The sequence below is a fragment of the Hemicordylus capensis genome, chromosome 4, assembly GCF_027244095.1.
Source record: "Hemicordylus capensis ecotype Gifberg chromosome 4, rHemCap1.1.pri, whole genome shotgun sequence".
Taxonomy (NCBI): Eukaryota; Metazoa; Chordata; class Lepidosauria; order Squamata; family Cordylidae; genus Hemicordylus; species Hemicordylus capensis.
The window spans coordinates 254,273,118-254,291,038 of record NC_069660.1 but is presented as its reverse complement, the minus strand read 5'-3'; the positions used below and the strand labels follow the sequence as shown (position 1 = coordinate 254,291,038).

The 17,921-nt window shown below is 41.2% G+C and overlaps 1 protein-coding gene across 3 annotated transcripts in view; it reads left to right on the top strand.

The window, feature by feature from the left end:
* Positions 1-243: 243 nt before the first annotated feature.
* Positions 244-17,921, top strand: part of LOC128325234 (ethanolaminephosphotransferase 1-like) — a 77,701-nt gene continuing 60,023 nt past the window's right edge. For all 3 annotated transcript variants that reach the window (XM_053250810.1, XM_053250811.1, XM_053250809.1), the window contains exons 1-2: positions 244-453; positions 16,181-16,249. In XM_053250810.1, coding sequence (XP_053106785.1) covers positions 379-453; positions 16,181-16,249 — 144 coding nt within the window. In that variant the 5' untranslated portion in view covers positions 244-378. The remainder of the gene's footprint in view (positions 454-16,180; positions 16,250-17,921) is intronic.

The window sequence follows — 17,921 nt, the reverse complement described above, 5'->3', positions numbered from 1 at the left end:
GTCCCCTAACAAATTACAACGTTTTTGACTGTAGAAGATAACGGGAAGGGTATAGTAAGAACAGAAGGCGTATACGATTTCTAGATCGAATGGATCTCTCTATCTCTTGATTGCAACAAGAGAGCTAATGTCTGAGTCTTCCCTATTGAATCAGCGCCTTCCGGGGAAAACGCCTATCTGCTTGTCGCTGCTTCGCAGGCTGGCAAACACCAAAGCTCAGGGCGAGTTACACTGAGACTGACACTCAGCCAGTGAGCAACAACGCTTCGCCCGCCTCCGGTCTACGCTTGGCCTCCTCCCTCTTCGCTTGAAGTGTAAGCATTGCGGGCGCCGAAAAGCAGCACCCGGGCCGAGAGAAATACTGAACTGAACTTGTGTATGGACACAGCGCCCGCCATGTGGCAGAGCCAATATGTGACTGCTATACAGCTGGCCGGCTTCCGCCAATACAAGGTAAACAGCGAACGCTGATTTCGGGATAAAAACCACGTGTTCTAAGCTTCCTCCCTCCCTGCTCTCTGTCTCTGAGACGTCGGGAAACGAGTGTTCCTGCACAGAGTCTAGGAAATTTAGGGAAAGTGGCTGATGTTGTGCATTTTCTTCTGTTCAAAGTGTGTTCCAAGTTATATAGAGCCCACTATATATATATAGAGAGAGAGAGAGAGAGAGTGGACTAGATGCAAGAAATTTCATTAGATGCATGAAATGTTATCCCCCATTGGCACGGGCACACGCTCGAATATAGCAAGGAGAAATGTAAACAGTTGAGCCGCAGCCAAATAATCATGAAATGCAAAAGGTACAGTCTCTGGCAATTGTGTGTAACGCTTAACACAAGTAGGAGTAGGTTGCCAGTCTGCATTGTAATCTGTCTCCCTCTCTCTCTGTGGCATTGTTTACTTCTTACATGCAAACAAGCTCTGGCACAGCATGTGCAGTCTGCTGAGCCTTTAGTAGGTCTGTTTCTCCAAATTAGGTTAATTATGTCTTTACACCTCTGCTGTTTTCTTCTTCTTCTCAGTTATTCTCCTTAATCCTGAACGATGTAGAAGAATGAGGCTGCAGTCATATGTGTATTGAGTTGGACATTAATTCCAATGAATGAAATGAAACTTATTTCTGAGTAAACATTTACACATTTACTTATTTCTGAGTAAACAATGTATCTCTTTACAAGAGATCTATATACCTATCTTCATTCTGTACCCTAGTGTGGTTGTGTTTCTTTTCAATGGATCCAGAGCAATTACGAGCCTAGTGACTGTGTAAACTATTCTGGCAAAGAATGTCAGTAAGTGTGCTGCAGGAAAGGTATAGGAAGGAAAACAGATGAAAATATGCAGGTGTGAACAAAATAATTGCTAGGCAAGAGATTCTCAGTTTCTCCTGGTGCAGGCACTGCAGGTTTAAATGTTTGCTCTTTTTCAATTTAAAAAAAAATGTTGAGGCATCATTGCATGGAGTTTAATTTGGAATTCAGCACTATTTGTGCTAGGAACAGCTATGAGCATTACCCCCTCTTGTTTTTCTTGTGTTCTTGCAGACCACCTGAAAGTGCATTATGAGCCACAGACCACAGCTTAAGTATTGCTGAAATAATGAATTTTGTAATGGATACAGCAATCTGTATGAGCAGAGCAAAAATAACTTCAGTCAAGGATGGTAGAAAAGACTCTGTGGAGATAATATTCGTTCTAAATCTCCAGACACTGACCTTGACATGGATGGGCTTTTTCATGCCGTTAGATAGGGAAAAATGAAGCATAATTATGGGAAAGTTAAATTCAAGCTGGAAAATTAGAATATGAAGGAAGGATTAAGGTGGGTAGCGTTGCTGGCAGGGCAAACAATACAAATTGGACCCAGGCCTCACCCTGGTAAGTCAGGTGGAGGCCATGGCCAGGAGTGCTTTCTATCAGATTCAGCTGATTCGACAGCTGCGCCCGTTCCTTGAAGAGGATGACCTCAAAACAGTGGTGCATCAGCTGGTAACCTCCAGGCTTGACTACTGCAATGCACTTTACGTGGGGCTGCCTTTGTACGTAGTCCGGAAACTTCAGTTAGTTCAGAATGCGGCAGCCAAATTGGTCTCTGGGGCAACCTGGAGAAACCATATTATGCCTGTTTTGAAACCGTTACACTGGCTGCCGATATGCTTCTGGGCAAAATACAAAGTGCTGGTTATTACCTTTAAAACCCTGAATGGCTTAGGTCCGAGTTATCTAAGAGAATGCCTTCTTCTACATGATCCCCACCACACATTAAGGTCATCTGAGGAGGTCCGTCCCCAGTTACCACCAGTTCGTCTGGTGGCAACGCAGAGGCGGGCCTTCTCTGTAGCTGTTTCTGGGCTGTGGAATGCACTCCAGGCAGAAATTCGTAATTTGAGATCATTGCTTTCCTTCAGGAGAGCCCTTAAAACCTATCTGTTTGGCCTGGCCTTCCAGGGTTTTAAATGATTGACTATTTTAAACTGTTTTAAATTGTTGCCCTGATTTCCAGGGTTTTTAGCTGTTTAATTTGTTTTATTGTGTTTTAATAGTTTGATTTTAATTGTTTTGTTTTTATCATGCTGTAAACCGCCCTGAGCCATTTTTGAAGGGCAAAAATATACAAATATACAAATAAATAAATATAAATATACAAATAAATATGCAAATAAATGTTCTAGTAATAACTAATCTGCCTACTTTCCTTTCACTATACCTACAACCGGACTAAATTTGGTCCAAATTGATTAGGCAGTTCACAAGTTAGACACTTGTACCTCAAATGTTAAAGCATCTGCCATCTTGAACTGGGGTGGATGACATCATCACAAACTCTGTGGTTGAGGTGTCCCTAAAACTGTACCAAATTTGGTCCAAATAGGTTCCCACATGCACCTCAAATGTTCATGTGTCTGCCATCTTGAATCAGGGAGGGTGACATCATTACAAACTATGCCCTTGAGTCATCCTTACAGCTATAGCAAATTTGGTTCAAATTGGTTAGGCAGTTCACAAGTTCTCCCACTTGTGCCTCAGACATTCTTGTGTCCACCATCTTGAATCAGGGTGGATGTCGCCATTGAGATGTCCCTACAGCTGTAGCCAAAAAAACAACCACCATCAGTTGGACTGTTCACAGTGTAGTCCATTTGCCCCTCAGACGTTTGCACAACCGCCAAAAGTAACATCAGCTACTTGGCTTTATGGGGGGGAAATGAGATACAGCATGGGAAATTAATATGGTAGAATATTTATGAAAGTACTGGTAGAGATCTAACAACATGTCAAATGGATCACAATCTATTTCAGGCATCAGGAATATCTGCATAGTGAGGTTTTTCCAAGAAAAGTGCAAATTTTATGCAAATGAGAAAAATTACAGAAGTTTCCCCAGAAAAGCCACATTTCTGGTTCTAAGGTAAAACAGATGGGGAGAGGACTATGCACAGAGGTGCTTGGCCTACCTTAGAGGAGCAATAATCCTGGCTGTTCAAGGCTTGGAACATTCTAATACTGGCACGGGCAGAGAGTGAGGGTGAAAGGAATTGGATTGATGTAGGATGGTGTTGCTGGAGGAAGGAGAGATAGAACAGAGAAATTGCCCACCTTCCTCAACATTTCCTACCCTGCCTGCCAAGTTGGCAGGGCCTTACAGCCCAATCCTATGCATGTTTTCTGGAAGTAAATCTCACTTCCGCTGCTGGGGCTTGATTCTAAAAAAAACCCACCAAAAAAGCAACTGCATAGGATTCCAGCCTTTTCAAATACTGAAAACTAAGAGTAAGTCAGAAAGCCTAGTGAGTATTTTCTGGTAAGAGAGGGAGTGTAGGTTGGTTAACAAAACTAACTATATCTCAGAACCGTAAAGACAAAGACCCCAATCCAGATTGTTTGTCCTATGCAAGTCCCACTGAAATCACAATGAATGTATTTACCCAAATAGAAGATGACTGAATTCAAGATGAACCCTTTAAAAGATAGAGGTGAAATACAGGTTATACCTGTATTTACCCCAAGGGAAGAGGACTCTGAATTTAAGATGACCCCTCAATTTCTAACATCAAAGAACCTGGAAAAAAACTAGTCTTGGATTCAGGTAAATATGGTAACTTAAATCTCTCTGATGATTTCAACAGATGTAGAGGTTGCTGGTTCGAATCCCTGCTGGTATATTTCCCAGACTATGGGAAACACCTACACAGGTGGACAAATGTGTTGGTACCCCTCCATGAAAAAAGAAGAACCCACAATTGTCTCTGAAATAACTTGAAACTGACAAAAGTAATTGGCACCCATCATTGTTTATTCCACATTTAACAAAAACCAGACTTTGCTTTAGAGTTTTGATGCAACAGAATATTTCAAATAATAACACAAATGAAAATGGCATGGACAAAAATGATGGGACCCTTAATCTAATATTCTGTTGCACAACCTTTAGAGGCAATCACCACAAACAAGCGATTCCTGTAGCTCCCAATGAGACTTCTGCACCTGTCAACAGGTAGTTTGGCCCACTCTTCCTGAGCAAACTGCTCCAGCTGTGTCAGGTTTGAAGGGTGCCTTCTCTAGACTGCTTGTTTCAGTTCTTTCCATAGATGTTCGATAGGATTCAAATCAGGGCTCATAGAAGGCCACTTCAGAATAGTCCAATGTTTTGTTCTTAGTCATTCTTGGGTGCTTTTAGCTGTGTGTTTTGGGTCATTATCCTGTTGGAGGATCCATGACCTGCGACTGAGACAGAGCTTTCTGACACTGGGCAGTACATTTCGCTCCAGAATGTCTTGATAGTCTTCAGATTTCATTGTTCCCAGCACAGACTCAAGGCACCCCGTGCCAGACACAGCAAAGCAGCCCCGAAACATAACCGAGCCTCCTCCATGTTTCACAGTAGGTATGGTGTTCTTTTCTTTGAAAGCTCCATTTTTTCATCTGTGGACATAGAGCTGATGTGACTTGCCAAAAAGCTCCAGTTTTGTCTCATCTGTCCAAAGGACATTCTCCCAGAAGCACTGTGGCTTGTCAATATGCATTTTAGCAAATTCCAGTCTGGCTTTTTTATGTTTTTCTTTCAACAGTGGAGTCCTCCTGGGTCTTCTTCCATTGAACCCACTGTCACTCAAAAAGCGACTGATGGTGCAGTCAGACACTGATGGACCTTGACCTTGGAGTTCAGCTTGTATCTCTTTGGAAGTTGTCCTTGGCTTTTTGTCTACCATTCTCACTATCCTTCTGCCCATTCTGGGATCGATTTCCCTCTTGCAGCCGCATCCAGGGAAGTTGGCTACAGTCCCGTGGACCTTGAACGTCTTAATAATATTTGCAACTGTTGTCACAGGAACATCAAACTGCTTGGAGATGGTCTTATAGCCTTTGCCTTTAACACACTTGTCTATAATTTTCTTTCTCATCTCCTCAGACAACTCTCTCCTTTGCTTTCTCTGGTCCATGTTCATTGTGGGACACACAATGATACCAAACAACAGAGTGACTACTTTTCTCCACTTAAATAGGCTGAATGACTGATTACACGATTGGAGACATGTGTGATACTAATTAAAGAAAACAGCTAATTTGAAAAATCACTCTAATCCAATTATTTATGATCTTTTCTAGGGGTACCAACAAATGTGTCCAGGCCACTTTAGAATATATTTGTAGAATAAGCAATATTTTATCTCTTTTCACACTCACTTTGCTTTACTCGATGACATATAAAAGGCATGCAGGTATACATGGGACAATTGCTTTTAATTTAATCACTTTTCAGGAGGCATCAAACACTTTTCAATGAGCTGTAAGGGTACCACCAAATTTGTCCACGTGTGTATATCGGGCAGCAGTGATACAGGAAGATGCTGAAAGGCATCATCTCATACTGTTCAGGAGATGGCAATGATAAACCCCTCCTGTATTCTACCAAAGAAAACCACAGGGCTCTGTGGTCACCAGGAGTCAACACCAACTCAGCGGCAGAACTTTAACTTTTTACTTTAAGCCGCATTATATGCAGCACAATCCTATGCATGTACTCAGAAGTAAGTTCCATTGAGTTCAATGTGACTTGCTCCCAGGTAAGTGTGCATAGATTTACTGCCCACTTTTATCTGGATTGGGATGAATGGGTACACTCTTTCTCCATCAGCATTAAAGGAGTTTTGCAGTTGGTTGAATGAGTGAAGAATTGCATCCAAATTCCCCCTCAGGCTCAAGTGCATTGTCTTGGTCAGTTTTGCTGTACCATGGAGAGTGAAAGATATATGCCGAAAATAGTAAGTACCATGAACTCTATAGAAATACTCACTAATGGTGCCTACAGCCCTAGTATTGACTAGGTAGTTCATAATAACTATATTTGTGATTGTTATACATGATGACCTATAAGATATGTAACTTATTATTATGTAACTTATGAGCCCCTGGTGGCACAGTGGTAAAACTGCTGCCCTGTAACCAGAAGGTTACAAGTTCGATCCTGACCAGGGGCTCAAGGTTGACTCAGCCTTCCATCCTTCCGAGGTCGGTAAAATGAGTACCCAGAATGTTAGGGGCAATATGCTAAATCATTGTAAACCGCTTAGAGAGCTCTGGCTATAGAGCGGTATATAAATGTAAGTGCTATGTGTAAGTGCTATTATTCTTACACAGTAATGCTCTTTGAGTAGGGAATCTGAAGTAGAGCTTTCCCACCTTACATTCCAGTGACTCGTAAGTGCTTCTAAACAGTAGTATGTTATCTTAGGTCAACAGCCATAACAACTGGAGTAGTAGGAGTTGAAAACACTTGTTCAGCATCTTATTTCTACCCAACCTGGTAGAAAGCAAAGGAAGAAAGCAAAGAATGGAGCTAGAAGATTCTATGGCAGTAGGTCCTAGATAGTGATTGAATGCACATTTCATAAGCAGCTATTGTTTGTAGTTTGCCCTTAGGGCTAATCTCCTTCCAATGCTCTTTTGGTATTATTTTTTTCAAAAATATGTGCAACTGGTATACATGGATGTATCTTTCTGTTTAGAAAAAAATCATCTGAAGATCTTGGGGTGGTGTTCAAATTGGAGCTATTTGTATTGGCCATGGACCTATTTTTCTTATCAGTGATGCATGCTGCTAAGTGCACGGGGGAAATTAAGAGCTGCAGGAAGACATAGTCTTATTGAAATGATTAACACAGGCAATTAATTCCAAGAAAGAACAACTCCAGAAGCAGCTCTGCATATCTCACATCTGTAGCTAAGTGCTACAAAGATAACTTGGCAGGGGTCGGGGTCAGGCTTATGATTGTGTCCAGTTGGCCCTGGTCCCTCATTGTCTTCAATGTTGGTGACTTCCGGTTATATCCAGAAGACGAGGGCAATGGGGCGGCAGGGAGGTACGCTGCCGCCCCATGGGCTTAAAAAAAAACTTATTCTGATGGGGGGAAAGCAGCGGGAGGGGTAAGTGCACCTTCCCCCTGTTCTTAAAGGGAGATCCCCGCCTCCTTTGAACTACCCTGCCGCGGTTCTGTGCACATCCCTAAAGAGCAGGAGTGGCATATTGTTGGCAGGAAGTGGGAGATAGGGAAGAGCCTGCTTGGGGTGGTGAAAGTTAGAATGGCTGAAGCAAGCAAAACCCAGGTAGTATTTTGCTCCTTTTCTCTCTCTCTCTCAAGACTTTTTAGCTTGTCACTGATACATTTTCCTCTATATGCTCTTTATATAAAGGACCACAAAGGGCCTCCAAACCGGTTCCATGCACATCCCAACTGCTCTTCAGGCTGGGAGTGACGAGTGAGTGAGCGTGTGTGTGTGTGTGCATGCGCGCACACACCCACACCCATTTGCTCCCTCTTTTCCTCAACTGCAGATCCCCTCCTCGAGCCCCTGCTTCTTCTGCCTACTCTTTCCACAGGTTTCTGCCATCCTGCCTTTGAGTTCCTTGTTCCTTAGCTTCTCTGCTTTTTTGGTGCTTCTTCTTACTCAGCCTGACTCCCTTACCAACACAATTGTTCCTCTCCCTAGACTCAGTGTGAGATTTTCATTCCAGCGCAGGTTATTGCTCTCTTCCCTCAAAGGAGACTGCCCATGAAGATTCTGTGCTGCCCATTTTGTTAGACTTAAAATGTTTGTGAGCATTCTAAAAGAGATCACATCAGCTCAGCTACTAGGACCACAGGTTTCATCAGCACAAAGTCCCTTAGCACATTTTATTAGGTTGATCTAGACGATCATCACCTAACTCGTTGCCCAATGTGCAATGAGGAGCAGGTGAATGCACATTGCTTCTCCCCATCCACCCAGAGCTCTTTCCCCTCATAGTTGTGGAGGGTGGAATGTCCAAATTACACCTAATTGCATGGCTAAAATGTATGATTTGATGTGATTTGGACAATCCATCCCCAAGTGCTAAGACTTTTTATATTCTGCTAAAAAATTTTTTACATTCTGTTGCTCACATAAAATCTTAGCACATGCCCTGAATGCCATCATCTTTGTACATGCACACATTACTGCCCAGGACGAACTAGGCTCTCTTCCCCTTTCTATGCTCTCTTCCTGGCTATGACAGCCCACTGTGTGCAGCACACCCTCCCCAGCACTGTACATCCTTCCCAAATTGTAACCCCTTTGGGTTACAGTTGACCACTGTACATATTTTTTTAGTTCTCATTCTCTGGGACCAACAAAGTAACAACTTCCCATTCAGTGCTTATGCAGAGCATTATTAAAATAACCCTCTATTTCTCTCACTTGAAACAATCAATTTGTAGAATTAAAAAGTACAGTCATGCAGAAATTACCAGTTAAGTTTTAGTATAGAGTTGCAAAAGCATGTGTGAAAAAGCAAATTTGCAGTGACAATGCACAACAGGAACATTGTTCCTGCATATCTGATTGTGCATATTGGCTTAATTCCAGTTTAAGTTACTTAGTAGTACTACTCAGCATATTACTCTAAACTTTGGATTCTCAGCATTGGGTCCCCAGATGTTATTGGACTTAATCCCCGGGCCCAGTGGCCTTTGGTTGGGGATTATGGGAGTTGGGTCCCCAGATGTTATCGGACTTCAACATTGAGAATCCCTGTGAACTACTCTATTTCAATGGAACTTCCATAGAGTAATTCAATCAGGATGTCAGCCAGTATTTGGAAGGTAACTGTGGGTTACTGATTTGTGTGTTTAAGCCATTCTTACTCTCTCTTTTTCAAAAGCTCAGAGTGACTATAACCCCTATTAACCACCATAACACCGACCCCTGCTAACTTAGTAAAGAGGCACCTTTTAATTTGGTGATTCTCTTTATTTAGCAGGGGGAGAGTGACTGGCCCTATCCACCCCCAGCACAGTACCTCCAGTGGCTGTTGCTGGTGTCTATCTTATGTTTCTTTTTATATTGTGAGCCCTCTGGGGACAGGGATCCATCTTATTTATTTATTATTTCTATGTGTAAACTGCCCTGAACCATTTTTGGAAGGGCAGTATAGAAATCGAATGAATGAATGAATGAATGAATAAGTCTGAAATGTTTCTGTTAGCCAAGCATCATAACATATAGTGAATAGTAATTTCAAGGTACATATAGTATAATGATGATTATATATCAGTCTTAACATCTAAAACATCTAGTTTGGTTCCATTAAATAATATGAAGTATTAGATTTTGGTAAAAAATTTAAATGAGGAGCCATCACCTTGGTTTAAATAGTTACCTTTGTAGCAGAAAGCTAAAACACTGAAAAATGTTTTTTGGTTTAATTTTAAAAGGGGAATTAAGAAATATATTTTCCTTCAAAATATGATATTGTAGAATATCTTTTATCCACTGCTGTGCCTGAGATCACTTTATACCTGCATTATTTATAGTGCTGTCCTTGAAGTAAATATCTCTTTTCTATATTGTTGTTCTAGCATCATTTCATGCATAATTAACAACTTAAATAATGACTCTTACTTTAGGGTATTGATTTTGTTTTTAAGTCACTTGGGTCAGGCTGCCTCTTGCTATGTGTTTTCTAACATTATTTTCTATATGAGACCTTCTGACTTCAAGAGAGATTCCGTAAGTATGTCTAAGGCCAGAATTGTATCGGCAACATTCCTCACCCACATGAAGGTGCTTTTGTTGCTATCCCAAATCAACATATAGTAAATTAGATCTGAAGTCAAAGGCTATTAGTATGTGCTTATGTATACATCTAAAATTGCTCCGGGCTGGACAAATATTGTTCTGTATATTCTTATAGAATCAACATTTTGTTTTTATTGGCTGACATCCTAACAAAGTGCTTGTGTAATGAGCAAAGTTGGGTTAGCACAAGAAGATTGTGTAGTTCTAACAAAAATGGGAATTTACAGAATTGCACTATAGTGCTCTTCCCTCAAAACATCCCTTTAAAACAAATTACATGTGCTGCCATTTGCACAACTGTTGCACAAGCATGCTTTCAGTAGCACAATACTAGTATGGAATGCAAGCTCCCGACTTTGCGCAAGTGGCTAGCACAATAGCTTTGCACCAGTGCAACCTCCTTCCATATGTACTTCACTAGTCAAGATGTCAGCCATGGATCATAATAGCTGCACCTAACAAGTAAAAAAACCTATTCATCCATACCAGAGACAAAAATAGGCAACTATGGCAAAATGCATGTATTTTGTTCTTACAACTTTATTTGAAACTTGCCTTCTAAAACATCCGCTACTTCCGGAAAACATATCAAAGGGGGCTGCAGGGAGGTATGCTGCCACCCCGATGGATGTTTCAGAAACTGAGTGCTGGTGGGGGGAACATGGTGGGGTGAGGTGGGTCAGTGCATCCTCCCCCACTCTTGAAGCTGCACCTGCCAGCCATTGAACTGGCCCCCACCACTTCTGTGCACATCCCTAGTAGCTGGACTAGTTCGGGGCTTTTGTCTCCTCTAGCTTTCCTTGGGCCTGGTTTCTCTCAGCAGTGGTACAGTTTTATTTTATTTGTTTGTTTGTTTGTTTGTTTGTTTAAGATATTTTAATACCGTGCAAAACATATGTCTCAGTAGCAGCAGGGCTTTCAGTGGTGGCAGGTGAAGGAGCAGCATTGCACTCAGTTCCCTGAAAAAGCACTCCTCTGAAATGTATGTGTCCCGTGCTCCATCTCTTTCTCTGTCTGTACCCCTTGTCTGTCTCTGTCTTTCTGGGTGTCTCTGTGTGTTTGTCCTAGCTGCCTTAACTGGGTTTGTACTTGAGTTCCCTACTATGGATTAAATTATTGCCCTTGGAGCTAGAGACTGTCAGGTTGGGTTCAGAAATCACACAAAACCACAGTTCAGTGTCAGTTCTATACATGGCATCTCCTAGCATTGGATGCATGTGCTCCCAGTGACCTTGGCCTGCATGTGAGTTGGAAGAATTGTACTTCTGACTGAAGTTAGGAATAAGCCAAGATCAATCATGATATCCAAACTGATTGATTGTGGTTTATTTTAACCTCCTCGCTTGGAATAAACCAAGACTTGGAGATGGGACCATAGCTCAGTAAAAGAGCATCTGCTTAGTTCCAGGTTCAATCCCTGGCCTCTGGAATAGGCTTTCCATGACGTGAGGTAGCAGCCTCAGGCAGCAGATTATTGGAGCACCAGAGAGGCAACAAGGTGCTGTCCTCCTGTCCCTGCTTTTAAAAGGGGGGATAGAAAAGGGGGAAGGTGTGTGGAAGGAGGACAGCATGTGGCATCCTACCTCAAGTGCACAGAGGCCTTGACCACCAGTGCTTAGCAGAAAAGACCTAACCCTAATCTATAGAACTATATAATGAATAGGTAGGGAGAGAGAGAGGTGTTTCCATCTGCTCTCTAAGAGGAAAGGAAGGGATTCTGACTCAGCACAGGAAATACCTGTAGAGTCATATCAGGGGTCATAGGGTAGAGACAGGTAGAGCAGATCCTTCATATAAATGCTACCCTGTCTTTTAGGGACTTAGGATCTTAAAAAAATAGTTGTGGCATATTATTTACTGTTTAAAACGTAGGAATTTCCTTGCTGCCTCTAGAGTGAGTGCACAACCTGATCATAATGTTGAAGACAATAATATGTTACAATAATAGATTTGCTGTATATGTTGCATTATATTCCTGATGTGCAAATGTTGTCTGAGCCTGTGGTATAATGAAAAAACAAAAGTTAACAATAAAGACAGGAATGCCTTTTCTAACTAGGGTCTTACTTCAAATGCAACTTTTATTTTTTGTCTTCTGAGTATTTTTGTGAGGGGACAGGACTGGTGCTTATTTCCAGCTCCTTTTTCAAAGCCCTCTCCCCCTCAAACATAAAGCTATAAAATGGCTACTGAGAAAACAAAAGAGTTTTAGACACGTTTCCTGCTCTGGTTTTTTTGGGGGGGGGGCACTGATGCTCAGTCTCTACTCCTTTTCAACCCCCTTCTCTCTCTCAGAAGCATAAGGGTGTGAAATGACTGGTGAGAAAATAGGGTTGCCATATTCTGGCTTTCCAAATCTGGGTGCCTAATTTGCATATTATGTAAATTGGCTTGAAAATATTTTTTTTGCAGAATAGTGACTGCACGTCTTGCTCCATAACCTAGCTTCTACAAGGGCTAGAGCTTAGCTTTTTCTTTTTAAATGAAAGCTGAAATCCAGGCGAATCTGGGTGGCCTAAGCAATCTGGGTGAGATGCTTAAAACCTGGATGAAACCCAAAATTCTGGGGGGCATGGCAACTCTATGAGAAAAAAGGTTTTACACACCTTTCCCCCTCAGAAGCAGAAGGGCTTATGAATGAATTGAGGCAGTTTTCTTCAAGTGCATAAATTTCCCACTCTTTATTCCGGCCCGCCCTCCCTTACCACAGAGTTCCACTACCTCTGCTGACCTGCTTGTTGTCTGTCAATCATCTGAGCTCACAAATATTCTGTCCCATTGACTAACATGGGGGCACTTTGAGGGTATTTTGGCCCCCTTTGGGGTATTCTCTTCAGATTTTTTTGGACACTGGCATATCTGTGGGTCATCCCAAGTCTACAAGGGACTTCCACTTGCCCGTAGGCACTGTTCATCTTTGTACGTAAGAGTCCCAAATTTCAGCACTCTTGGAAATAGTATATAGATTTGTCATTCTGTTCGAATTAGTCAGAAAATATCTGTTGCCTTGCAGCACTATGTATTTATCTATCCACTTATTTATTTATTATTGCTATCTGTGTGTAGGGCTTTAAACAGACTACAAAACAGGTCCCTGTTCCTCAGTGCTCACAATCTTAAGGAGACACAGGGAGGAAATTTATGGTCTGTCCTTGCACCAGGAAAAATCACACGGTTGGAGATTGAAATAACTCACTCTATTAAAGGTTTGGGGAATTGGGTATATGTGTAACCATACCTGTATAAAGGGAGAGGGTTATTTATTTATAAAAGCAATAAATACAATCTCCAAAGAGTAGTAGGTGTAACAGAGGGTTAGTACATGCCCAGCAGAATGTATGTGCATTTTAAAAGCAGTTCCCTGCCCCATGCTACACTGGAAACTATTAATAAAGGGTGTGCTAAAAAGCAGTAGTGTGTTGGACATAACTGATAGGAACAGGAGCCGCCTGCTATCACCTTGTGGAGTTATGCATATTCTCTGTCAAATCAGATATTGATTTCTATTGAGGGAAAGACTCGATAATCTACTCGTCTGACATTGTAAGAATCTTTCTGATTTTCACTGCATTTCTAGGGTTGTGTCTGGTGCAGTGGTCCCACTTTTTCACAGCATACACACTATAGACTAATTGACTATTCCATTTTGCCAGAGGCATTACATGGCTTGGTGTGCCTGCCAACCCTAATATGCACACAAGTAGAAAACATGTGCACTGTTTTCAGAATTGTCTTGCTTTATAGTTAACAGCATGAGCAAAAAAAAAAATAAAAATCAATCAGTTGTTGTAGCTAATGATCAAGTTAATATAGAACAGAATTAGAGGACAACTATTACGTATACCAACAGTATAGGCACAATAGAAACATTATTTTGAGTTGACATTTTTTGTTTGGATTTAATCTATTTTCCTCTTTGAAAGTGGGGGCAGAGTAGAGGGAGCTAGTGAATCTGGATGCAATATCATGCTATATGCATTTTAATATATCATGTAAGCCTCCCTGACCTATATATTTTTATTCTTTCCTGCACTGACAAAAAGGCAGGCAGATATGGCTACTTTACTCTCCCTCCACAGTGAAAAGAATAAATGCTATGATATACTGACCTATAACTATTCTGTGACATTCTAACTTACAAAGTGTGCGTGCAGCAAAGGAAACACACACATTCTCATTCCAGAATAAAGCCGTGTGGGTAATCGTGGGGGAGAGGTGGTTTTCACTGATCTCTCCCTCCCTCTGAAGTGCTCTGTGACACACACAACACACCCGCCATGGGAAAGCTCATTTCACTCAACTGAAGGCAGAGTGACAGAGTTGACAGTGTTGTCAGAGGTTTCCTGTAACTGGCACTTTCCTCAGTGTCTTTCTTTTGCTGAATTGGTGTGCATGGGAGGGATAAATTGGCCAAACAACTCTTAGTGTGCAAATCTGCATGTGAAAATTATTCTGAATTTAAGACGACCCTCCCACTCACCTTTGAATTCTAACAGAACTTGGAAAAAACCTAGTCTTGGATTCAGGTAGATAGGGTACCTTGAAATATTATTCAGAGTTGTCTTTGACTTCACAAATAGATCAGTTGAAAGTCATGTCTGTCAAAATGCTGATTTGAAAATGATGCCTTGTTTACTTAAGGTAAAGAAGGAACATCTTCAAATTATTCACTAATTTACCTAGAGGCAACTTCTATTCACGTCCAGGTTTTTAAGAACAGTAATATTACTGAATTCACATTGTATATGCTTGCTGTAAAGAAATGATGGAAATATAGAAAAGGACAGTAACGAAAGTAATACGTTCATAATCAAATGCTGCATGTTTCTTTATCATAAAGCAATATATAGCATTGGAAGCTTTGCTTGTAAAGCTGGTGGAAATACTGGGTCTGGACCATCTATGGAACTGTGATATGAGCTGCTGCACACATCTGGTGGATAGTGCAGCGGATAGAGTGGCTTACATACTGTGGCTCCATAGCGAGAGTGTTGTGAGCTCATTGTTTCTGCCCCACTCACCAGTCTTTCTGTGCTCCTAATGATGGTGGGGAACTGCCTCTGTGTGGCAGTTGCAACTGGCTCCCATAGGGAATGATGGGAATCGGTCACAGCTGTCCCTATGCACTGTGTCAGTTGCACAGAGGATCCCCCGCCATTGTTAGGGCAGATGGCTTGGTGAGTCTGGCAGAAGTAGCATGCCTGCAACCCTGTATGTAAGACTGTTTCTGGACTCACTCAGCTATTAAACCCACTAAGTAGTCTTGAGGAAGTTGCCATATCCTAATCTAACTTACCTAATTGTTTAATTATAAGGACAACATGGGATAATCCCTGCATGGTGCCCTCTGAGCTCCTTGAAGGAAGTGCAAGTTGCATAACTAATAAATAAAACTGAATCAGAAAGGATGAGAATTGCCTGGCGATACTGACTAACTTGATGCCAGTTTTTTGCAGTATACCATATGAATTAAGGCACTGTGCAATTTAAAACCTGTCTCCTTATTTATTTTCATGTCAACCTTGTGATAAAAGAATGGAAGAACTACTGCTCCTCTCCTCTTATTTTCCGTATCTGATATAAGGCCAATCCCACAAGAAGTTATTTGCTGGCAAAGAGAGAAAATATATATAGAAAACCTTGACAAGTGGCTGCTAAAATGCATCAGAAAAATGTTAACTAATCATTGTTGTCTGTTATGGTGGCTGCTGAATTATTTTTAATGTGTCTTGTATTTTTGTTGGATTCAAGTATGAAATATGTATGTTTATGGATCTGGGAAATTTTTATGGCCTGTGTTTGTATAACAATATGATATGTTTGTGTAACATTGGACTATTACAACTAATTTAAGGAAAACATAATTATTTAAAAGTAAAGATGTTTATATTTTTCAGAAGATGCTTGCATTCATAAAAGGTCATTCAATTATATTGCCACATTGTAAATCCAGTTTAAATCAGGAGATCTAGTGAATAAGCATACGCTTAAATTGTAGGGTTTATTTTTAAGATGTCTGTATTTTATGAATGGTAAATGTCTTGACAATGTTCCATTTTGATACATGAATATTTATGTTGCAGTACATTGCTGTGGATACAAATCCTTTATCTGTCTATGTTATGCAACCATTATGGGAAAGGATTGTGAAGGTAAGAGTCCTAGTATGTGTGAGGATAACTAGATTATGCTTTTAATAGAATTTCATGGCATCCTATATTCCATCTTGTTTGATCTGTCCATGTAGCAACAATGTACAGAAATGAATTTTAAAATAATCATGATAATTACCATTGGCATGACATTATTTTTGGTGCCGATAAATGCAGCCACTGTTCCACACCACTTGGCCAACAGAGAGTGAGGTCAATTTTTTTTCACCTTTAGACTCCCTTTGTGAGCACCTGCAGGAAACTGGTGAACCCTGCCCACCTAAGATGAGTTTGCAATTGGGGTGATAACTGCCTGGATCAAGAAAGTTTGTGCACCTGATCAGCAAATTGAGCCACTCAAAAAAGCATTGCCAGGTTCACCAAACCTTGCCACTACTGTAGTCCCACCAGAAACCTGTTGCCAGAGGTTCTGCTTCTGTGATTAGAGGTGGAATGTTGCTTCCCACATTTCACTAAGGAATAGTTGAGACTATGGGATGCTTTCTTCAGAAAGATGTTCCCAGGATTTGAACACATGTGAGAAAGAACTGTTTAAGCTCAGCTTTGAGACACAGTCATGGCTATGTATAGTTACTGTCAAGAATCTATAACACACTAAGAGGTATTATTCAGTAATCCAAAAACCTTCATTTTAAGATGAGATTTAAGATGCTTTACATTTTAACTCATGCTCTAAAAAGAATGGAAATTGCAAGTTAAGGAGCCCATCTTAACTTAAGCGCCATATAAGCTGTAAAGACTTTGTACAGTCTGGTATATGATGATGGCTTTAGAAATGAGTCTTCATGGGCTGGGAAGGGATGCATCCAGGCAGACATTAAACAGGTGCAGTTTCCCTAATCACTTCCTAGAGATGCCCTTGATGAATTTCTGTTTTATGCATCCCTGGTCAAGGCAAAGTGTGGGTATGTGGAGCATTACATTTCTAAAGCCATCATTTCTAAAAGCCATCTAAATTACATTTACATGGAGCATTACATTTCTAAAGCCATCATCATATACAAGACTGTACAAAGTCTTTAAAGAGCGGAAGTTAAGATGGGCACCTTGTTGCCAGCCCAGAAAGCCATGTTTTGGGGTAGCACAAGGAACACAGCTCTTGATGCATTCCTAGCATGGGTCTATGAGATCTCAGTTCCCTTGAGCTTTTTACCTCGCTCTTTGGCAAAAATTGTTCATTAAGTAACAGTCTGAGGCTGGCAGCATGCCCCTGGGTTAAAAAGACAACAGACTGAAACAGGATGTGGGTGCTTCCTCATAAGCATTTACCCTAGCTTGAGTTCCCTTCCACAACCCATTGCCACCACCTTGCGTTCCCTCACAAGTTCATACACCACTCCACTGCAGTCATGGAAATAGTGCTGGGAGGAAGTCCACTTCCCAGATATCCCCATGGACTTTCCCAATGTCCCTGTATGAATTTTCAGCCCCATGGGCTCTGCTTCTTCCAGAAGAGTATTTCCCAGCACCAGGAATGTAAGGAACTGCACCAGAGATGGCCACAGTGGAAGCAGCACTAGGAAAATGCTGCTATTATAAATGCTATATTCATGACTGGTATCCAAAACCTGTTGTACCAAAAAAAAAAAAAAAAAAGATAGCCAATAAGAAAGAATGAAGTAACAAAAATAAAATAACTAACTGGGACTCT